We start from the raw sequence: 25,184 nt of genomic DNA, 5'->3' as shown, positions 1-25,184 counted from the left end.
TATATTATAGTACTAAAACATTTACATAGTATATACACATTGAGAATAATAATAAAAAACCTATTACGATACTACAGAGATATATACCTATATATATACAAGAAATATATACATACATACAGAAAACATATACTAAGATTAACAACAATAGTAATAAAGATGAAAATATATACATAAAATAGTAATAATATATATAATTAATAAAAATAAAAATAAGGAAACATGTATGATATGTATATAAACTTATATGATATATGTATATATATTTATACTAGAAATGATAATAAAAAAACTATTCGTATACTATATAGATTCGTACATATATAATGATGTTATAATATATAATGGTATTAGAAATATATATACAATATTACAAAATATATATATCTAAAAATATTAAAATATATACATAACAACAAAAGTATGATATTAATAACATATATATAGAATAATATAAAAGGGTATGTATATGATGTATTATTAAAATAAATACATAATGTATACCTAATATAAAAAAATATAAAAACTTACTGACAATATTGCACAAATATATTATAATATTTTAAAAATGTACGTCATACATATATATATTAGAAATAATGACATTAGCTATAATAATACATTGATAATAAATAATAATAGGAATAATAAACAGTAATAATATAAAAAAATAACAAAAATGATATGAAAATAAATTTAAATATAAAAAGGACTCAATTTGAAATGAAAACGAAATCTTGGGCGAATTTGAAAATAAAAAGAAAGGAGAGGGCTTATTTGAACACGCTAGAGATTTGAAGGGACCAAAACTGAAATATTACCCTTGGTCAAAACGCTGCGCGTTAACAGGGGTTAGATTGTAAAACAAGGAAACCTTCAGGGCCAAATTAAAAAAAATACGAAAGATTTAATTTCAAATTATGACAAAAGGGGAGGGGTTAAACGCGCAAATAACCCCTCCCTTAAAAAAACACGCGGATCCTAACGAGTCGGGTCGGGTCGGTCCGACCCAGGGCAAAACGACGTCATTTTATGCCCTGGGTTTTAAACCCAAAACGGTGCCGTTTTCAAGGGCTATAAATAGCCTTTAAATCAGAAAAAAAGTCATTTGGGGCTGGGAAAGAAAAAAAAAAGAAGAGAGAGTGAGGGCAGAGCAATTTTCGATGGGACTCCGACCAGGGGTCCCGTCACCGGAGCCTCGCCGGCGCCGACGTCGGCCACCGTACACGGTGGCCGGAGAGGTAAATTTTCTGATTTTTTCTTTTTATTTATTTTATATTTTTTTCTATATATGTTTGTAACGTTTTTAGTATTTATGTGTAGGGAAAAAAAAACAAAACAATGATTAAAAATAAAGAATTACCTTAGGTTTTTTCTTTTTGTTTCTTCAATCTCTGATTTGATGATGTTATTGTATTTAAATGCTGATGAATGTAATATTTGCTAAAAATCGAATGGTTTTTCTTTGTCTCTTTGATTGTGGAAGTGACAGTGGCAGAGGGTTGGTGCGGCGCTGGTCAGATGGCAGAAGGTTGGTGCGGCGCCAAACATAGGGTTAGGTAAAGAGAGGCTAGGGTTTGGGGTCTTGGGCTTCTGTTGGGTGTTGGGTTTAGTTGGGCTAATGGGTATTGGGTAGGTTTAGTTATTGAGTTTGTTGTATTGGGTCTGATGGGTTAAGGTTGGGTTTATGTTGTATTTAGGTTTTGGGCATGGGGTTGTTAAATGTGTAGTTTTAGGTTTAATTTGGAAATGTAATTGGGCTGAATAGTTTAAAACGGCCCAAAATTGGCCTATAACAGCTGCCCCTCTTTGCTCATTGTCGTGTAACGAGAATAGAGCAAAGACACAAAGAAAGGCCAATTTTGCCCAGTCTTGCTGAGTCTTGACTTCATTGGTGCTCTTCTTGTTCAGATATTCTCCTTTCAGTCCACTGCATATTGTAGCTTTGGTTCAACCCATTGCACCTTCTGATATACGCCTTGTAGCTTCGATCTTCTCCAGTGTAACTTTAAGAATATGATATTTGTGGCTTCGATCTGCTTCCATGCAGCTTCATAAAGATCAGGTCTACATCTTCGATCCGCTTCTCTATCGCTTCAGTGAAATAGGGTTTGTGGTCTTGTTTTCTGCTCCACTGCAACTTCAAAGAGGCCAAATCTGGCGTCTTCAATCAACTTCAATCTTTATTCTTTACTCAGCATGATCTTGAGCTCAACCCATTTCTCGCAATATGAATTGATTCTTTAAAATAGAAAGTAAAAATAGAAATTAAAAATAGCTCAACACATGAGCCAAAGCTTAACTCACCTCTCGCAATATGAGTTAGCTTTTGAAACTTAAAAGCAGATTTTGAAAATACCTCGATGTGTGACCCGAGGCTTAACTCACCTCTCGCAATATGAGTTGATTTAAAAACAGACATTAAAAACAGAAATTGAAAGTGGCTCAACACGTGAGCCAAGGCTCAACTCACCGCTTGCAATATGAGTTGATTTTTGACAAACAGAAATTTAAAATACCTCAGCGTGTCCTGAGACTCAACTCACCTCTCGCAATATGAGTTGATTTTTGACAAGTAGAAATTAAAAACAGAATTTGAAAGTCAGAATTTGAAAATACCTTGGCATGTGACCCAGGGCTCAACTCACCTCTCTCAATATGAGTTGATTTTTGAAAAAAATATAAACTGAAAAAACAGAATTTGAAAAAACCTCAGCGTATCCTGAGGCTCAACTCACCTCTCGCAATATGAGTTGAAAACAGACCTTAAAAACGGAAATTGAAAGTAGCTCAACACGTGAGCCAAAGCTCAGCTCACCTCTCGCAATATGAGTTGATTTTTGAAAAATAAAAACTGAAAATACCTCAATATGTCTCGAGGCTCAACTCACCTCTCGCAATATGTGTTGATTTTTGAAAAACAGAAATTAAAAGGCTTAACTCACCTCTTGCAATATAAGTTGATTTTTGAAAAATAGAAATTAAAACATCAAAATACCAAAACTTGTCATTTGGTAGAACTCAGGCGTTTTTTCCTTTGATTCAGTGTAGCTATTATCATATCTTCTTGCTCTGCTGGAGTACCTGTATATGTCATGCATGATGTTATCATGATATGCACATGTTTGTCTTAAATGCCTTTATGCCTACATGATTATGCAATGCGCCTTAGGCATGTTTGTCGTATGCCCCTTTTTCGTCACGATTTTTTTTTTGGATCTGCGTTTATTGCTTTGACTCTTGACTTTCTCTTCAGGCTTTGTACCCGTCTCCAAGTTTCACGAATAATCTGCGTTTCTCAGATATCACTCTTTTGCCCCTGGTTGAACTCTGTCCTTGCTCTGAGGCTCTTGTACTTATCAAATTCTTTTGTTTAGATTATGTCATTTCACTATTTATCATGTAAATGAAACACACAATGAGATGCATGAAAATAGTCTGGTAGGGATAAAAAGGATACCTCACATTCATTTATTTCAACGGTAACAAACAAAGAAAGTTAACAACGAATAGTAAAAAGTGTCATAAAGAGAGAATGGGTCGCATTTCACCGAATACAAATGCTCTATATATTCAATGCATGAACTCTTCCACGTTCCTTTATCAAGAATCTTTTCGAGCATGGCTTCTTGCGTAGAAGATTTTGAGCTTTCATAAATGCTTCAAATACCGTAATCTCGTTGTTTGCCCCACTGTTCAAAACGCCTTGCTTTTTTAAGCCTGGGTTTTCTTTATTAGAACGCCCTTTCGGGTTTTCATCCTAATCTTTTATGTTAATCAAGACGCTCTTTTCGGGTTTTCACCTTGATCATCCTTTTTTTTAGATGCCCTTTTTGAGTTTTCATCTTGATTTTCTTTTTTAAGCATAATATTTCTTCACAGCATCTGAGTTCACTGGATTCGGTAACTCTTTCCCATCCATCTCTGTGAGAATCAAAGCTCCACCCGAGAATGCTTTCTTCACGACGTATGGTCCTTCCCAATTTGGTGCCCATTTTCCTCGCAGATCTTTTTATATTGGGAGAATCTTTCTCAGTACAAGTTCTCCTTCATGGAATTCTCTTGGCCGTACTTTCTTATCATGGGCTGCGATCATTCTCTTCTGGTACATCTGTCCATGACAGATTGCCTTTAAACGTTTTTCTTCAATGAGGTTTAACTGGTCATATCGAGCTCGAACCCATTCTGCTTCTTCTAATTTCGACTCTATTAAGACTCGTAGAGAGGGGATCTCAACTTCGATAGGTAGCATAGCTTCCATCCCATAGACCAGAGAGAAAGGAGTTGCTCCCGTAGATGTCCGCACAAATGTGCGATATGCATACAAAGCAAATGGTAGCTTATCGTGACAGTCTTTATATGTCTCGGTCATTTTCCCAATAATCTTCTTAATATTCTTATTGGCCGCTTCAACAACTCCGTTCATTTTCGGGTGATAGGGTGATGAGTTATGATACTTTATTTATAATTGTTCACACACCTCCTTCATCATCTTGTTGTTCAGATTCATGGCGTTATCTGAAATGATTATTTTAGGCAAACCATATCGACAAATGATTTCCTTTTTCAAAAACCTGTAAACTGCAGTCTTTGTCACATTGGCAAACGAAGCGGCTTCTATCCATTTTGTGAAGTAATCAATGACCACAAAAATGAACCGGTGTCCATTAGAAGCTTTTGGGGAGATTGGCCCTATAACGTCCATGCCCCACATAGAAAAAGGCCACGGAGAAGTCATGACATGAAGGGGCGAAGGGGCTACATGAATCCTATCGCCATAAATTTGACATTTGTGGCATTTTCTTACAAAACTAATGCAGTCGCTTTCCATTGTCAACCAGTAATAACCTAGTCACATAATCTTCCTGGCCATAGTGAAACCATTGGCATGTGTCCTACAGATTCCCTCATGGACATCTTCAAGTATTTTTTTGGCTTCAATAGCATCCACGCATCTCAAGAGCACTTGATCTTTTCCTCTTTTATACAGGATATCCCCATCAAGAACAAATCCCGTTGCCATTCTTCTAATTGTCCTTTTGTCGTTCTCATTTGCTTGCTCGGGATACCTTTGATTCTTGATGTGTTCTAAGATATCATGAAACCATGACCGTCCATCTGGCTCTTTTTCAATGCTGAAACAATGTGCAGGGACTTCATATATGCTCATTTGAAGAGCCATTATTTCTGTTTCTCTGTTTGCTTTGAATATTGAAGCCAAAGTGGCCAGGGCATCAGCTAACTGGTTTTCTTCTCGTGGGAAGTAATTAAAAGTTATTTCATTGAATTCTTTAATCAACCCTGCCACGAGATCACTGTATTTGACTAATTTTGAATCCCTCACTTCTCAATCTCCACGGATTTGATAAATCACCAATGCTGAGTCTCCGTATACCTCTAAAGTTTGGATGTTTCGTTCAATTGCTACACGCAGTTCCATGATGCAAACCTCATATTCCGCTATGTTATTGGTGTAGAAGAAGTTCAGCCTAGCAGTGAACGGATAATGGTTCCCTTCTAGTGATACTAAGACTGCTCCAATCCCATGCCCCAATGCATTCGATACACCATCAAAGCTCATCTTCCATGACTTTTCTTTTGATGATTCACATTCTTTTTCTGTAATGCACATCAAGTCTTCATCTAGGAAATCAAATCTCAATGGCTCGTATTCCTCTGTTGTTCGAGTTGCTAAGAAGTCAGCTATTGCGCTCCCTTTTATCAACTTTCGGCTCACATAGACGATGTCGTATTCTGATAGTAAGATCTGTCATCGTGCCATTCTTCCTAAGAGTGCAGGTGATTCCATTATGTACTTTATTGGGTCCAATTTTGAAATTAGCCATGTCGTATGATACAACATATATTACCTGAGTCTCCGAGCTACCCAAACCAGTGTGCAACAGTATTTTTCTATGGACGAATACTTTGCCTCATATTCAGTGAACTTTTTTCTGAGGTAGTAGATTGCCTTTTCTTTCTTTCCTGACTCTTCATGTTGCCCCAGTACGCAACCCATTGAATTCTCGAACACAGTTAAATACAATATCAATGGTCTTCTTGGCATTTATGGTACTAGCACTAGAGGATTAGACAAATACTGTTTTATCTTGTCAAAAGCCACTTGGCACTCCTCGTTCCATTCTCCGAGATTATGTTTTTGAAGGAGTCGAAAGATTGGGTCGCATTGGTTGGTAAGTTAAGCGATAAATCGGGCGATGTAGTTTAATCTCCCTAAAAATCCTCTGACTGCCTAGGGGTGGTAACTCTTAAATGGCTTTTATTTTATCTTTATCAACCTCGATACCTCTCTTGCTGACAATGAAGCCTAGCAACTTTCCCGAAGTAACCCCAAACGTACATTTGGCTGGATTGAGCTTTAGCTGAAACTTTCTCAGTCTGTCGAACAACTTCTTCAGGTTTGCTACATGCTCTTCTTCCCCTCGGGACTTAGCAATCATATCGTCGACGTAGACCTCTATTTCTTTATGCATCATGTCATGGAATAATGTTACCATAGCCCTCTGATACGTTGCCCCAGCATTCTTTAATCCGAACGGCATCACCTTGTAGCAGAATGTTCCCCACATTATTACGAAGGTAGTTTTCTCCATATCCTCAGGGGCCATCTTGATCTGATTATACCCCGAGAATTCATCCATAAAAGAAAACAATGAATGTTTTGTTGTGTCATCCACCAACGTGTCAATGTGTGGTAAGGGAAAATTATCTTTAGGACTTGCTCGGTTCAGGTCACGATAATCCACGCACATTCTTACTTTGCCGTCTTTCTTTGGTACCGGGACTATATTAGCCACCCATTATGGATATTTGGAGGCTTGTAGGAAGCCAGCATCAAATTGCTTCTTGACTTCCTCTTTTATTTTCAACAACATCTCAGATCTCATCCGTCGTAGCTTTTGTTGAATAGGTTTGCATTCTGGCTTTAATTGGAGTTTATGGACTGCTACATCTTCATCCAATCCTGGCATGTCTTGATATGACCATGCGAATACATCTTTGTACTCGATGAGCAAAGCAATCAAATTATGCCTGGTACCCCCTGAAATGGAGGTCCCAATCTTCACCTCTTGCTTCCTTTCTTCGGTTCCTAAATTTTTTGTTTCAACAGATTCTTGAGGCAAAATTTGTTTATCCTCTTGTTCCACCATTCTTAGCAAGTCAGGAGACGAGACATAGTTTTCAACATTTTCTTCGGCTTCGAATTCTCCTAAACAAATAGCCTTCTCAAAATTGATTTCAGGACTCGTAACGGGTTTGTTCATGCTGTTGATATCTGAGCACCTGAAAGTTGAATGGAAAAGGAAACTATAGAGGGGCATCCCAGTATTGGAACCAACAAACGAAATGTTATGGCATGGTATGAGGCAAATGTACAGATAGGCTATAAAATGAGAAAATGATCATGAAATTAGTGATAATACGAAAGATCGTGACAAAATACATCTTCATTGATATTCATTTAAATGATAAAGAGCGAATGGAAGCTCTTACAAAAGAATTCTATTATATCTAAGGACACAATAGAGGGTTAATGTTTGAGCATTACTCTGAAGACTTATAAACTACTAGAAGGTCCTCGGCAGTCCAATTGTTCAACATGAAACCAGGAGGACAAGGGCATATCGTTGAAACATCTTTAATTGCCCTACTCCATTTGTCAATGACATTTATACTAACATTCTGAAGACCCCTTTCAATTAATAACAGCGTGCTTCGTGTATTATCCTGTCCGGGTTATATCATCCCTGCAGATGTAAATGTTTTTGACAAAGGAGGGTACGTTATGGGCTCCCATTCCAATTCTCGGCCTAAGGTTCTTACGATCCTTCTTTCTTGGTCCTTCTTCCATTATTTTCTTCTTTGACGTATGTCTGGCTGGAACTCCAAACCGTATCGGGCCTTGTGGTGTACTGGCTTTAGAACCCTGATTATACATTGCAGATATCTCCCTAAACCTTTTCTCGCTCGAGCTCCCCTTCTTACAGTCAGCTTGACACTTATCCTGGTATTTCTTGACAGTTTTGGCGCGGGAATTCTGTTTCCCTCAGCAACGAATGTGGCATTGACAAATTCAAGGGATCGGAAGGAACATTCTAAAGCATCTTTACTCACTTCAATGTATAGTATGTCGGTAGAAATAGATGCTACAATATCTTCTTCTCCCTCGACGGTGACCAAACAGCCATCCATGATGAATTTCACCTTTTGATGGAGGGATGATGGGACTGCTCCAGCAGAATGGATCCAAGGTTTTCCCAAGAGACAATTGTATGATGGTGTAATGTCCATAACTTGAAACTCAACATCGTATATATAGGGACCCACTTCCAGAGGGATCTCGATTTTTCCCATGACTTCTCGTCTTGTTCCATCGAATGCCCTTACCGTAGAATGGCAGGGCCTTAGATAGGACAAATCCATCAGAATCCTGGAAAATGTGGCCAAAAGCATGACATTGAGTGCCGATCCAATGTCGATGAGCATGTTCGGTATTATATAACCCTTGCAACGGGTTGTGATATGCAATGCTTTCTCTGAACCTCTACCATTGGGCGGTATTTCATCATCACTAAAAGAAATGAAATTATCCGTATTCAGGTTGTTCACCCACCTATTCAGTTTTTCAATGGATATATTGTTTCCCACATAAGCTTGATTTAACACTTTCAGCAGAGCGTTCCGGTGTGGTTCTGAATTCAACAGTAGAGATAATACCGAGATTCACGCTAACTGCTTACTCAATTGTTCTACCACGTTGTACTCACTGTGCTTGATAAATTTTGAGAATTCCTGTGCTTGTTCAGGCATAATTTTATACTCATCTTCGGTCGCGTGCATCGATGCTTTTCCTTTCTGTTTTAAGTCACTGTTCTTCTTCACTGGTTCGACCTCTTTCGAATAACATCTTCCACTACGAGTGAAATGACCTACTTCCCCAACGCTTACAGTCATGGCTTTAGGTTTTTCATTTTCAGGTGTGACGATATTAACGTCATATTTCCATGGTACTGTTTTATTATCATTGTAGGGGAAATGAGATGGTACATCGATTATCACTTTTGGTTTCACCGGCTCCTTCTTAGCGTCATAAAAAATTATTAACGGTCGGTCGGTGCTATACGGGAAACCTGACGATTGATGGTCAGAGGCTCATATTTCTCCTCTATCGGCCTCTTCGCCTTTATAAAAAAATCCTAATCTCCTTATTGTCCATCATATTTTGCAGTAATCTTCTGAACTCTTGGTAGGATTGAATATCGTGCCCCTCAATACCATAGAATTCGCAAAAACTTTGATCTTTTGTATTCCTTCCCTCGAATACTCTGTTAAGATGACAGAGCAACCCCTTTTCAACTAGCACCTCCCAGATTTTCTGCAGAAGTGTTCTTATTTCAGAAACCCATCTTCTACTTTGTCATCTGTCCTCCTTTCCCACTGCGCTCACATTCCCTTCGGTGTGGCTTGGGAATGGGTTTCTAGATGTACTGCCAGTACCATCAAATCGCAGAATGCCCGCATCGATGAGTCCTTGAACTCTCCTTTTGAAGGCAAGGCAATTCTCCGTAGAATGCCCTTGGTCCCCGGCATGGTATGCACAATTAGCATTTGAATCGTACCATTTCGGGTATGGAGGTTTAAGGGGTGCCATGTAATGGGGAGATATTAATTGTTTCTCCAGGAGTTTTGGGTACAGTTCCCCATATGAAACAGGAATAGGGGTGAATTACGGTCTTTCAAGATTGGGCCTTGTTGGTCTTGGTTCATTTCTGGGTTGGCTTTGAGTGGGTAGAGTGTTTTGTGGGAATGTAGTGACAAGCCTTTGGTTGTTCATGGCGTATACAGGGTAGGAATAAGGTGATGCTTGGTAGTAAGGGGTCTGAGGAGGATAATAGAAATTCGGAGGAGGATAATTTCGGGGTCGGGGTTGGTATGGATATGGATTAGGGGCATAACGGCTTCCCATTCCCACCATATGGGCTTCTGGTTCTTTCTTTTTCATGGGCACTACCCTTCTTGAACTTTCTTGACCTTCCATTCTACCTCTCTTGACGACATTCTCTATAAGCTCACCGGATATTACAATATCCGCAAATTCCTTCGTGGCACTTCCCACCAGCTTGTCATAGAATAGTGCTATCAGAGTATTGATGAAAAGGACTATTATCTCAGTCTTAGCCAGTGGAGGCTCCACTTGGGCCGAGATATCTCTCCACCTTTGTGCGTACTGTCTAAAGGTTTCTGCTGGTTTCTTTTCCATCATTTGTAGGGTCATTCGATCAGGCACCATATCTGATACATGCTTGTACTACTCACAGAAGGCTGACGCCAAGTCTTTCCAAGATCGGATATTTTCCCTACTAAGCTGGTTGTACCACCGAAGAGCCGATCCTACTAGACTATCTTGAAAACAATGTATGAGTAGTTTGTCTTCATTCATGTAACCAGTCATTTTTCGGTAAAACATGACAAGATACGCCTTTGGACATCTCGTGCCATCGTATTTTTTGAAATCTAGTACTTTAAATTTCGGAGGCAGAACCAGAACGGGCACCAAACTGAGCTCTTTGGCACTCAGTGCAGAGAATGCTTCAGTACCCTCTATTGCTTTAAGTCTTTCCTCTAAGCTCCTATACTTCTCTTAAACCTCGTGATCACCGATTTTCAATTTGCCTATTTCTGCTGGATCGTCCAAATCTGGAACGAGTGGATTAGCAGGACTAGCCCCCAGGTTGGATACAAATATTTCTTGCCCTATGTGAGCAGGTGGCACCGCCCGTTGCTCTAAGTCTGTGGGTTCCCCTTACGTGTACCCTCTTTGTGTTGCGTGGGCGTGCGGCGGAGTTAATCCTGGGGGATAGAGCGGATCTTGACTGTGATTAACTCTTGACCGAGGTTCCTCGACGTCAGGGCTCTGCATGGGTCCCTTTCCCTTAACTAAAGCTGACATCATTTCCATCATCTTGGCCATTTGATCCTTCTGTTCGAGTGATTCTTCTCGAGATCTCACCATTAAATCTCTTGTCTCTTGTTGCGACTTGGCCAACTGCTCTTGTAATTTCCTTTGGATTCTTTCCATTCTTTCGATTCTTTCATTGAATTCTGCCTCCATTGTCCTAGCTTGTCGACGCGTTTTATACGAATGATGTGGTTCCAGGCTTGTGGTATTACAACTGCGAATTGTATATTTTAACCTTAGCGAATGATTATGGGATATGCAATGAATGAATGAATGAATGAATGCATAAATGAATGCCAATCATGAAGGAAATGCAAGAAATTGGTGTTGATTTCAAGATAGCCCCTATTTAGGCATTTCGTTAATAAAAAGAGTTCATTACAAAATATTTTTCCATTTTTGATTCAGCCATTACACAAACTTCCTAGCTATATCGCCGTATTTCTTTACTCGTGCTAAGAACTCTGAGATGTTTGATATTTGACTTGGAGGGAATTAGCAAATGAGAATTTCAGCTTCTTTCGATAATTGTACTACGTGCATGGCTACCCCACGAATTTCATTTATCAAAAAGCTAAGTTGCATTTCTTTTTCTTGGAGGCCCTCTTCGTAAGCACGAATGTCTCTATCTTATTGACTATTCTTTTCTTCCAAAGCCTTCAAGAGAGTATCTAGCTGTTGTTGACGATCTTGCAGCATATTTTCTAACTCTCGTATCCTCTCTTTTAGTTCTTGACGTTTAGATCGACTAGTCATTACCTCAGCAGACACAGCTTCATATTCAGCGTTCTTCTTCCTTAGTTCTATCATAACCCGCGCAGCCTTTTCCTCCTCTTTCTTCGCTTTTCCTTTCCAAAATTCCATCCCGCCTTTAATGTTGCTTATTTCTTCTTTCCATTCTGCCGACGACTTGCCCAGCCCACTATTTTTTTTGTGCCTCTTAACTTTTTATTTTCCAGATGGAGGTCCCTTAAGTCATTTCTCACGACTTTAACTTCTTTTTGCACTTTCTCGGTTCTAGATCTTTCAATATGAACGCCGATCTTCAATTGGTAGTTTTCCTCTTGAAGAGCACTAAGGTCCCGAGACATCTTAGCCTTTTCTTATTCAAATTCTTGTCTTGTCATTTCTAGCTCAGACGGTATTTCCTCCGAGAAAGGATTCTAGACGGTGTAGTTCATTGACGAGATTTGCTGACTGTTCACCCATTGCTTTCTCCATATGTCGTAATCTTGGGTAAGGTTATCAGCATATAAGGCTAATTCCATGAGATGAATTTTCTTCCAAGACTTTACAGTGTCTCGGATCCTCTTCATATACCCTTCACCCGCGAAAGCGAACTCGGACTGTGCTAATCCTCCAGTTGCGGGTATGAATTATCGCGAAGAAAATTGCCTTTGGACTAATAGCGGAGCATATCCAACTCCTCTTCATAACCCGAGTAGTGGTACCCAATCTTGAATTCCAACCTTGTATAACAGAACCGAAGGGCGGATCCATGGTGCTCTCTAGGTTACATCTTCAGCTCGAAGATTCTGAAAAATTGAAACCTAATGCTCTTCGGTGACATCCTTTGGCTATTCTCTCTCAAGATAGGCTTCCAACGGGACGAAAGTTTTTGAAAACATGTGGTATGGTGTGCGCTCTACTTTCCAGAAATGGCTCAAAATCCAGACATTGAGTAACTGCGCGCATCCGATAAAACGTTCCTTCCCTAATTTCCTACAATTGTTTAAGGATCTGAAGGTCTCGGCTAAGATAGTCGGGACAGGGTTGATTCCTTGCTTTAATTTTTCAAAAAAATCTACCACCGCAACTTCTATGTGTCCAAGGACTTTTGGGAAGATGATCAAACCGTAAATGGCCAAAGCAAATAGGTTCACTCTTTTCAACATGTCGGGATGGTTCAGAACCAATTCTCGTAGGGAAGACCATGGAATGCAAATGGTTTCATTCTTCTTCTTTATCTGTTTTTGGCCCATGTGTCAGTCATGTTGTCAATCTCACTAACTTTTTCTTGAAGGTCATCGGCTTAGGCTCTTTCACTTATACTTTATAGAATTGCGCATTTTCAACACGAAGCAAAGCAACGTACTCCTCTATAGTCGGAGTCATATCTTCTAGATTGAAGGTAAAACATTGGTAAGCCGGATCCCAAAATTTGACCATGGCTTAAATCAATCGTTCGTCTACGTTGACAGCAATCAAATTGGCTATGTCTCCATATCTCTCGGTGAGGATACCCCTAGTGTTCGAGTCCCACTGATTCCAAACCCGAACCAAATCTTCAAGGTTTTTCTGGCGAACATTCACAGTTATGTGCTCGGGCAGATTAGCAATACATCCCTCCACTAGACTATCCCCTTTTCCTTTCTGAGTTTTTAGAAACTAGTCCCGAACCACAGCATTCTTCTCGGTTGTTTGTATAATTAACTCTTCCATTAGAAACTCATTTTTTGGCAACCAAATCTCTAGTCAACACCTTCCTAATATGATGCCTATAATGCATGATGTAAAATAAGAATGAAAACAAACAAACTTGGTTAGTAACCACAACAATTATAAATTGAGAAACAAATTAAGCTACCTGATTCAGTTCCTTTGCATAAACGGTGTAAATGTTAAGAAAATGAAAGACAAGAGGCGTTTCTCCCGTGTACTTATTTTGGTGACCATTAACGGACGAAGGTTCGACATGGCTCTAGTTAGGTGACTCGTACTGTTCACTATATGCGGTTTCGGTTCTAGATAGGTACTCGAATTGTCCGTACTGTCATCTACTAAGATTAGTATGAAACCTCAGTCGTAGCCCATCACAGGCTCACGAGTTTAATTCGATGGATTACATTTACTAATGCCTCTGCGGAGGGACAAGTTAACTCACGAAAGCATAAGTCATATGTAACCCGAAAGTATTCACTAGCTTGTGCGGAGGGACGAGTTAACTCACGAAGACATAGCGTTTACTTTCACTTAAATGGACGGAGCCCGGGTATAGAGCTCATGTTATGCAAGAATGCACGTGCATGGTGTGTGGGGAGAAACTCACAAACCTTTACGTTTTATTTAAAAACTAAACCAAAACTAAAACCATAAGAATTTAAAGCTTTAAAACAACCGGACAAAACAAGTTAAAAGAATATATACAACACGATGCAAATGCATGATTTTTCAAAAACACAATTTTAGGATCACTACTAAATATTAATTTGAACAAGGAATTTTGAAAATTTTGACAACACACGTTTAATTCGACTCGACTCTCAAAAATACGGTTCCCCAGTGGAGTCGCCAGATGTAGCGACGTAAAAATTTTGGCTTAGCTTGGTCGCTAATTGTGGCAATTTATTGAAAAAAAGTTTGAGATTTGACGTTTGATTTTTGAAATAAACAGGGAGTCGCCACCGATCCTTTTTCCTAGGTGTGATCGGACACCTATTAGATCTCTTATTAAAACAAATAAAGGCTGAGTTTAGGTCTACGTTAAAATCCAGAGAAAAATTAGGGTTCGGGAGTCGGTTACGCGCGAGGAAGGTATTAGCACCCTCGCGACGCCCAAAATTGGTATCTTATAAACACGTGTTGTCTTGATTTTCAAAAAATACGAGTTCAATATAACATTCAGTCGTAATTCAATTGAAAAGACGAGAAATTTTAATATTTTCATTTTTTGAGAAGGGTATACCGTTTTAACACGAGTCGTCAAATTCTATCCAACATAGCGATGAGATTCGATGGCTTAATGTTGAATCGGTATATTGCCTTAATTATTAATTAAATCATGAAAAAATATATATTTATAATGTAAGAATTTAAAATAAATCGAAGATGCAAACAATGACATTATTAATGAAAAATGTTAACATGGAATACTAGAACATTAGAAAAACAATAATAATGATATGAAAGAAATAAAGACAAATCATGAACAAATACAAAATACACTTAGTAATAATAATATAAGATAATATGTATATAAGGTAACATAAAAAATATATACAACTAATGATATGAGAGATACATACATAATGTAAGTTAAAAATAATGTGCATAAGATAGTTAAAAATAATATATATACATGTATTTATAAGATAATATGTAAAATGTAATATAGCATGAGAAATATATATGACGTATATGAAGATATAATATTGAAAAGATACGTATACGTAATGTATATATATAATAAAAACATATATATATATTATAGTACTAAAACATTTACAGAGTATATACACATTGAGAATAATAATAAAAAACCTATTACGATACTACATAGATATATACCTATATATATATATACAAGAAATATATACATACATACAGAAAACATATACTAAGATTAACAACAATAGTAATAAAGATGAAAATATATACATAAAATAGTAATAATATATATAATTAATAAAAATAAAAATAAGGAAACATGTATGATATGTATATAAACTTATATGATTTATGTATATATATTTATACTAGAAATGATAATAAAAAAACTATTCGTACACTATATAGATTCGTATATATATAATGATGTTATAATAAATAATGGTATTAGAAATATACATACAATATTACAAAATATATATATCTAACAATATTAAAATATATACATAACAACAAATTATGATATTAATAACATATATATATAGAATAATATAAAAGGGTATGTATATGATGTATTATTAAAATAAATACATAATGTATACCTAATATAAAAAAATATAAAAAACTTACTAACAATATTGTACAAATATATTATAATATTTTAAAAATGTACGTCATACATATATATATTAGAAATAATGACATTAGCTATAATAATACATTGATAATAAATAATAATAGGAATAATAAACAGTAATAATATAAAAAATAACAAAAATGATATGAAAATGAATTTAAATATAAAAAGGACTCAATTTGAAATGAAAACGAAATCTTGGGCGAATTTGAAAATAAAAAGAAAGGAGAGGGCTTATTTGAACACGCTAGAGATTTGAAGGGACCAAAACTGAAATATTACCCTTGGTCAAAACGCTGCGCGTTAACAGGGGTTAGATTGTAAAACAAGGAAACCTTCAGGGCCAAATTAAAAAAATACAAAAGATTTAATTGCAAATTATGACAAAAGCGGAGGGGTTAAACGCGAAAATAACCCCTCCCTTAAAAAAACACGCGGATCCTAGCGGGTTGGGTCGGGTCGGTCCGACCCAGGGCAAAACGACGTCGTTTTATGCCCTGGGTTTTAAACCCAAAACGGTGCCGTTTTCAAGGGCTATAAATAGCCTTTAAATAAAAAAAAAGTCATTTGGGGTTGGGAAAGAAAAAAAAAAGAAGAGAGAGAGAGGGCAGAGCAATTTCCGGTGGGACTCCGGCCAAGGGTCCGGTCACCGGAGCCTCTCCGGCACCCGCGCCGGCCACTGTACACGATGGCCGGAGAGGTAAAATTTCTAATTTTTTATTTTTATTTATTTTATATTTTTTCTATATATGTTTGTAACGTTTTTAGTATTTATGTGTAGGGAAGAAAAAACAAAACAATGATTAAAAATAAAGAATTACCTTAGGTTTTTTCTTTTTGTTTCTTCAATCTCTGATTTGATGATGTTATTGTATTTAAATGCTGATGAATGTAATATTTGCTAAAAATCGAATGGTTTTTCTTTGTCTCTTTGATTGAACTTTTTCTCCTAGAACCCTTTTTACATTTTCTTTTGATGGCTTTATAGCCGAATGAAATACAAACTTTTCCTATTTCGTGTTGTCTGCTGTTTCTTTTCTGCCTTCTTGCAGGTACAGAGGGATGGTGGAGGTGACAGTGGCAGAGGGTTGGTGTTGGTGCGGCGCTGGTCAGATGGCAGAAGGTTGGTGCGGCGCCGAACATAGGGTTAGGTAAAGAGAGGCTAGGGTTTGGGGTCTTGGGCTTCTATTGGGTGTTGGGTTTAGTTGGGCTAATAGGTATTGGGTAGGTTTAGTTATTGAGTTTGTTGTATTGGGTCTGATGGGTTAAGGTTGGGTTTATGTTGTATTTGGGTTTTGGGCATGGGGTTGTTAAATAGGTAGTTTTAGGTTTAATTTGGAAATGTAACTGGGCTGAGTAGTTTAAAACGGCCCAAATTTGGCCTATAACAGTAGATATATGATATTCTGTCAATTTGACTTTTTTTTTAGCTAAAGTTGATCATTGACATTTTAAAAAGACTAAAATCGAATTTTTTTAACGGAAATTCGAACTAAAATGTTAAAATTATTTATTGACGTAAAACATAAAATAAATAGTGTTATGTTATCATAAAATACACATAGCCTACCACACAGGTTGCCTCTCAAACATCATTAAAAATTTAATGTTTTAGTCAACATTTCCCTTAAAAAAACGATTTGACTCTTTTTGAAAGGTTAAAAGCTAAATTGACAAAAAATATAAACGTTAAGAACTAAATTAATTATTATACCTTTTTAAAATAATAAAATAGATTATTTGGATGTGTGAGTCAAACTGAGTCTAGGTTTGAATTTTAAAAAAAATCATGATCACTGTCTCACTTGATATCTCAACATTGGATGCTTAGATCGACAAATCATAACATTATACATAAACTTTGATTCAACGTGAAATTTAATACATGAACCCTGATTTAATACAATTATACTCACGAAACTTTGATTGTGTTTAAAAATATACATAAAAATTTGATATTAATTCAACCCTATATATTTAAAGAAATTAATAAATTGATTTATCTTATTTTAAATAAATATAATTATTTATGCACGGAATATATATATTAATAATTGATTTAGTAATTTATGAATAAAATTGAAAACAAAATTTATGTGGGCCAATCTTATTTCTATATCATGTCGGTGGTGGTACTTTTATAAGTTAAAATGGAATCAGAATTATTTTTTATGGTAATTTTATAAATCAAAATGATTAAAGTGGAATCATTTAATATCAATTTATAATATCACCATTAATATTCTGTGGCTTTTTTCTAGAAATACAAAAAAAAAATATTTGTATAAGTTAAAATGTAATTAAAATTAATAAATTAAACAATTATTCATTTTTTTACCCCATTTAATTTATAAAAAAATAGTTTTTTTTAAAAAAAAAATCTTATTTATTTAAACTAATGAGGCCATGATTGAAATAGCAAAATTGAGGTTTTGATAATTTTGTAGTCTCATGCTTGAATCTGGTCATGCATGATTGCTCTTTCATATTTATTATGGGTTAAAATTTCATCATATTAGGATGCTATCTAAATTTATTTTTGTCTAGATCTTCATATTTTTTTTATTTTTAATTTAGATAAATACTACTAATTTTATTTTAAAATAATTAAATATTAATTATAATTATTATATTTTTCTTGAATTTTGAGTTGAGTTGAGAGTTGATATTGAGTTTCAAGTTTGGAAAGATTTTGATTTGGCATTCTTCTATTAGAAACGGATAGGGATGACGTGAAATCACAGTTTCATACAATCCTTTTTCTCAAGGTAGTAGTTTGAGTTTAGAATTCAAAATTTATATTGAGTTTTGAATATCGAATTTATATTTAAATAAAGTTATTAACATTTAATTTTACAATACATAAAACTCATGCACTAACCACTATAAATTAATCAAAAAAACCTCCAAATTACCTTTCAAACTTGGGCTCCCCCTTGCTTATATTTTATTAATATAAAATAATCTGTGACATAAACAAATAAACTCCTCACAAAAAAACACCTACACATCTTATTTAAAGTATTGATTGATGAACATTTCAATTAATAACATAAAATATGGGTAGCTGTCATCTTTACTAACAAGTTTCTTTGCTCTTTTTCCAAAAAAAAAAAAAATTCCCCAAATGTGATATATCAAGATGAACCACTCTTCTTGTTTTCAAAAAAAGATGTCAAATTTTAGAGCTCCCTTAGGTTGTAGTTCATCAAAGCTCAATAGAGTATGCCACATCCTTAGTGTGAATCCATTTTGGACTCGTAATTTTTATCTTCTTATCATTTCTTTGCTGGGTTTCTGGGGTCTCAATGTTTTGAAACCGAGAACAAATTTTTCTAAACTTCGAAATCTTGATCTTTTTTTCACCTCCGTATCGGCAACCACATTATCGAGTATGTCCACCATTGAAATGGAGATTCTTTCAAATCCCCAACTCATTGTAGTGAGCATTTTGATGTTCATAGGTGGGGAGGTATTCACTTCCATGGTTGGACTTTTCATTGCTCAAAACACATTCAATAATGATGAACATTTGTTGCACCATTCGATCATGTTTTTAAGCTTTATCATTTTGGGTTATCTTTTAGTGATTAACCTATTAGGTATAGCCATGGTTTTTCTTTATATATCCCTTGTTTCAAATGCTCATAGGACACTAAAAAGCAAAGGACTAAACCTATTCACATTCTCAATTTTCACCACTATTTCAAGTTTCACCAATTGTGGTTTCATTCCTACAAATGAGAACATGTTGGTCTTCAACAAAAACCCAGGTCTCTTCCTTGTAATAATCCCTTTTGTTATTCTAGGTAACACATTATTCCCTACGTGTTTGAGATTTTCAATATGGGTTTTAGGGAAATGTGTGAATAAAGTGAGGGATTATTGTGATTATTTGTTGAAAAACACAAAGGAAATTGGGTTCCATCACTTGGTTTCGACACGGTGCTCGTTTTGTTTGGTCGGCACAGCTTTTGGGTTTGTGGTGATTCAGGTTGTGTTGTTTTTTGTCATGGAATGGAACACGAAATCGTTGAAGGGGTTGAATCCTTACGAGAAAACAATTGGGGTGTTGTTTCAAAGTGTGAATACGAGACAAGCCGGTGAAACAATCGTTAACCTGCCGGCGATGTCCACCGTCATACTGATTGTTATCACCGTCATCATGTGAGTCTCTCTCTCTCACTTCACATGCCCTTGCATTTTTCTTTTATAAAAAATACCTCTTTAATCCCTCTCAATTTCAATATAAAGTAAATTGATATATTTAAAAAAATCAGAATAATTTAATCTATGTTAGTTTTGAAAGTATGCAACTAAAGACAATTAATCACAGTATTAATTTTTTTGTCAATTTTACATAAATTTGACTGGTATAATAATAAATTTAAATAATCATAATTTATACATTCTATCAATTTGGTCATGATTTAATAAACTTAGTAAAATTGGTACAATTTGACGAAAGATATTAATGCCTTAATTGCTCACTTTCAAAATCGACATGAATTAATTTGCTCCAATATTTTTTGAGAAAGATTAATTTGTTTAATTTTAAAATTAAGAGAGATTGGAGAGGGTGAATGTAACTAAAAGGTCTTGTATCATATGGACTGGATTAAATTTGATTTAGCCCTATAATACAGGGATCTCCTAGATATTTTAACCATTTCTTTAGCTAAGATGTACTTGTCAGTTTTATGGAGATTAAAAATTAATATTTTGTTTTATACATTGTTTTTGACCTAATATTTAGAATTACCTATAGTCCCTCCTTAACTCATAAATAGGAGGATAATGCGTTTTAACGCATTCAAATCCACGTCCTCTTACATTAACAATAATGCATATATCAATTGAATTAAGATTTAATCGGAAAATAAAATCCGACTTAAATTGAAAACCTTTGTCAATGATTGAATAAAATAAAATTATGGTTGCCAGTCTTATTTCTATGAATAAAATAAAATTATGGTTGCCAGTCTTATTTCTATATCATGTGGGTGTTAGTTTTATAAATTAAAATGGAATCAGAATTATTTGGTTGTTAATTTTATAATTCCAAATTATTAAAATGGATCACTTAATATATTTTTATAATATCAAAATTAATAATTGTAAGGTTTTCTTAAAAGAGTTTTTGGATGTGAGTGAATAGTTTGGTTTTAATATTTCATGTTTTTTTTACTGTTCATAGAAATTAATTTTTTTAAAATTAATAAATGTTTTTCTTTTAAAAAGATATTTTTATTTATTTAAACATATACATATTATTAATATTTTATATTAATTTACTTTTTTTTAATTATAACATATTTAAAACAAATAAATTTTCATCCATAACTATACATTTATATTTATTAATAGGGCCAGATCTTAAAATTATACATAAATTTTGATTTGGTACAATTACACACGTGAAACTTTGATTATGATTCAAATGTATACATGAAACTTTAATTTTGATTCAGTCATATACATTTAAAGAAATAAATAAATCAGTTTATTTTTACATTGGATAAATATAATTATTTGTGTATGAAATATATAACTATAAAATAATGTTATATCAACAATTGTGTTGATAATTTGTGAGAATTAGATTAAATCAAAATTTCATGTATAAAATTGCATATTAAACCAAAGTTCATGTATAGTTTTAAAATTGATCATTTATTAATAATGGTAATGTTGCGGTATTAAGAATACTATTGTCTCATGTTCGAGTCTCACCATGCATTAATTCTCTCCCAAATTTATTATGGGTTTAAATCTCATTATGAGTGGCGCTGTCCAAATTTATCTTTGTCTGGGTTCCAATAATTTCTAATTTTCTACTCGCCTGTATTCTATATTGATTTAATTAATTCTATTTTTAATTATTTAAACATATATAATTTGTGATTATACTCTAATGCAGAGCAAGTATGAACCTTCCTCCCCCAATGAAAATTTTCATATATAGTCCCTCTAAAATTTGTAAGACTATAGACAATAACAATGGTAAAATAACATTTTAACCCTTTAAAAATTTAAAACTCAATTCTGACCCTGAAAAAATTTCTTTGCCCCTTTGTTTTATTATTGAACAGGTATCTTCCTCCTTATACATCCTTCCCATTTGTAAATGATGAGGAAGAGCAACATCAACAACAAAAGAGAAAAAGAAAAATTGCAAAGAAATTATTATCACAACTTGCTTATATTTCCATTTTTGTAATTCTTATTTGCATAACAGAGAGGAAAAGTATGAAAGAAGATCCCCTTAATTTCACTCCCTTCAATATTGTGTTTGAGGTGATCAGGTAAGCACACCTCTTTAATTCTGTCTATTTTTTCTGTTAAAATATGCCGTAAGTTTATTTATTTTTCACAAATTCAGAATTTAGTTTCTATATTTTTATTTTCAAATATTTTAAAATTCAAATTTAATTGTTAATACCGTTAATTTTTTTATTAAATTTATTGATGTGACCTTTTGAAATAAGAAAAATATCCACTTGGTAATATTGTAAATAAAAAAAATAACATTGTAATGAATTTGAATTTAACAAAATAATTTTAACAGTGTTAACAATGTATTTATTTATTAAATTTTTAAATATAAATTAAGAGATACTTATATATAAATACTAATTAATTTTTTATAGGAAAAATAAATATAACTCAATTTTGTATTACACTTATTTAGAATATAAATTGATTTTATCTGAATGGCTTGTGCAGTGCATATGGTAATGTGGGATACACAATGGGTTATAATTGCAAGCTAAGATTAAAAGATGGGGCTAATTGTGAGGACAAATGGTATGGATTTGTGGGGAGATGGAGTGATGCAGGCAAAACTATTCTCATTGTAGTCATGTTATTTGGAAGATTAAAAAGATACAACATGGGTTGGAAGTTCTCATAACTGTAAATAAATATTTTTAATTTATTCAATTCAACCCGTATGATTTATGTGAATAAAATATGGAATATCGTCGTTGTATTGTTAAAATATTAACTTGTATAAAAAATAATGAATGTGTGTAAAAATTTTACACAGATCCCTTTTGATATGAATTTTTAGCATTAATGTTCTTTAAATAAATGGTTTAGTTTTTAATTATAAGCATTAAATTGAATAATTAATTCAATAACTAATTTAATGTCTAGCTAACGGGAATAAATTTGAAAGCGAACTTGCACATTTACATACAATGGGATTGATCTTAAAGTTCCCAAAGCTTCAACCTTAAAGGTCTCATTGATAATAAGGGTAAGCAAAATTTAATTCGATTAGAAAAAATTGAAATATTTTTTTTTGAATTTTGAGTTAATTGAATAAAGTTATTCGATTTTTTCGAGTCAAACTCAGTTCGAGTTGAATTTTACAATTCAAATAACTCGAATTATTCGAATATCAAATTGGTGTAAATACCCCTTTAGTTCCTAATTTTGAAAATAAACAAATTGATCTCTCTCAAAAAAATTAAAATAATTCAAAATAATTGGCAAAAATTTAAATGTTTATAAAATTTAAAAAATTATAAAAATATATAAAGAAATTTTAAAATTTTCTAAAATAATAATTTTAGAGACCTAAATAAGTTAATTAATTATTTAAGTTTATCATACTAAAGTATTACTTTTGTTTTTCTTATTTTACTTTGAATTTTTTTTTCAAATATATACGGTTTCAAATTTATTTGCTCTAATATGAAATTAATTATACTGTAACAAGATTTTAATTTTACATGTTTAATTTTTTAATTTAACTCAACTAATTTCACTTGATTCGATTCGATTCGACTCGACTTGAATTTCATTTCACACTACTCGATTTGAAAAAATTTTCAAATCAAATTAGGATGATAAAATATGACTCATCAAATCGATTAACTCAAAATATTTTCACTTGATTCAACTCAATTCAATCAAACGTTCACCCCTAATTGACAACTTTTCTATGGAGTTATGATTGCAAATGAAATCATTCATTCCTTTAATGGTAAGCATGATCATGGATGAATATAGAAAATCTTTTTCGAGGGGTCGAAATTGAATTATAAATTTTTGAAAGATCAAAATATAATTTATCAAATATTAATTTATAATTTTATTTATTTTTAAAAAGAACTAAACAATTTTTTTTCCTTTTAAGAAGACTAAAATACAATTTTATTATATATAAATTTATAATTTAATAATTTATAATGTAACGAAGTTGCAATTATCCATTTCTACCCTAATGAAATTATAAAGAATATTTAATACACATGAATCAAAGATAAACATATATAAACAAAAATAGAATTAAATTTATAAACCAAACCTAAAATCGACTCAAATTCATTAAAATCAAACAGTTAATTATATATCAACCCTAGTTCTTAGATGCAGAAAATTCTTTTCTTATAAAAATTGAAGGAGAAAGAAAATTATGATATTGGAATATACCATGCCATCGAGCTGTAGCAATACGTTCAAACTGATTCCTTTTTAAAAAAGAAAGAAAGAAAGTGGTCAATCTTCAAATTTTGATTTTGATTGGGAATTTTGTATGAAATTCATGGCTTTTGCTTTAGAAAGAATAAAAACATATCACAGTCCATGAATTTTCTATGAAGTTTTCACGAAAGTATGGAATCCAAGCAACAGACCATATCCCATTTGAGTGAATATAGAATATATATTATATTCGATATAAATATTATTTTTAAAAAAAATTGAAGAATCCCTAATTTGTTACTTGAATTTGAGTAAATATCGAATACATATTATGTTCGATATAAATATTATTTATAAAAAAATTGAAGAATCATACTTTACTCACTTCAAGTAATCTATCATAGCAATAACGTTTTTTATTGGGTTAATAACAAATTTTGTCCTCAAAGTTTACGTATTTTATCAACTTGGCCTTAATTTAATAAATTTAACTCACAATATTCATATATTCTGCTAATTTGATCTTAATTTAATAAATTTAGTTCATATTATACAATTATGCACAATTAATAGAATAAATTAACGCAATAAATAATTATCTTTAGAAATTAATAAAATTCAGTTAAATTCAATTTTTTTACAACAATCAATTTACTTAATATTAAATTTAGCATAAAAATTATATTATTCCAATCTAAAAATTCTACCAACGGCGAATCAAACAATTTTCCAAATGAAGAGCACAAACCGAAAGCCAGGGGTGTCTAGGAAAATTCATTTTTGCTGGTCAGACAAAGGAAAATCTCTTTCTATTTGGCATAAATTCGAAGGTCCCATCTGGATGCTTCCCAGCACTGCTTCATTGAAACCCACAACACACACACACACACACACACACACACATATATATACACACATCCATTGTTGAGTACAATCCAAGCCAAAAGAAGAAAAAAAACCCCTTTTCAATGGAAACTACTCAAAAGAAGAAAGGTTCCTTCAAAAGCAAGCTACTACCGAAGTCTT

General features: G+C 33.7%; 1 protein-coding gene across 1 annotated transcript; it reads left to right on the top strand.

Moving 5' to 3' along the window:
* Window positions 1–18,774: 18,774 nt before the first annotated feature.
* Window positions 18,775–22,785, top strand: LOC121228290 (probable cation transporter HKT6). Its single transcript, XM_041111727.1, has 3 exons — window positions 18,775–19,892; window positions 21,818–22,030; window positions 22,452–22,785. The coding sequence occupies exons 1-3, from the start codon at window positions 18,868–18,870 to the stop codon at window positions 22,636–22,638; spliced, it is 1,425 nt and encodes a 474-aa protein (XP_040967661.1). The 5' UTR covers window positions 18,775–18,867; the 3' UTR covers window positions 22,639–22,785.
* The last annotated feature ends 2,399 nt before the right edge of the window (window positions 22,786–25,184 follow it).

This window comes from Gossypium hirsutum, chromosome A04, assembly GCF_007990345.1.
Source record: "Gossypium hirsutum isolate 1008001.06 chromosome A04, Gossypium_hirsutum_v2.1, whole genome shotgun sequence".
Classification (NCBI taxonomy): Eukaryota; Viridiplantae; Streptophyta; class Magnoliopsida; order Malvales; family Malvaceae; genus Gossypium; species Gossypium hirsutum.
Note: the sequence above shows the minus strand (reverse complement) of the source record. Positions and strands in the feature narration are given on the sequence as shown.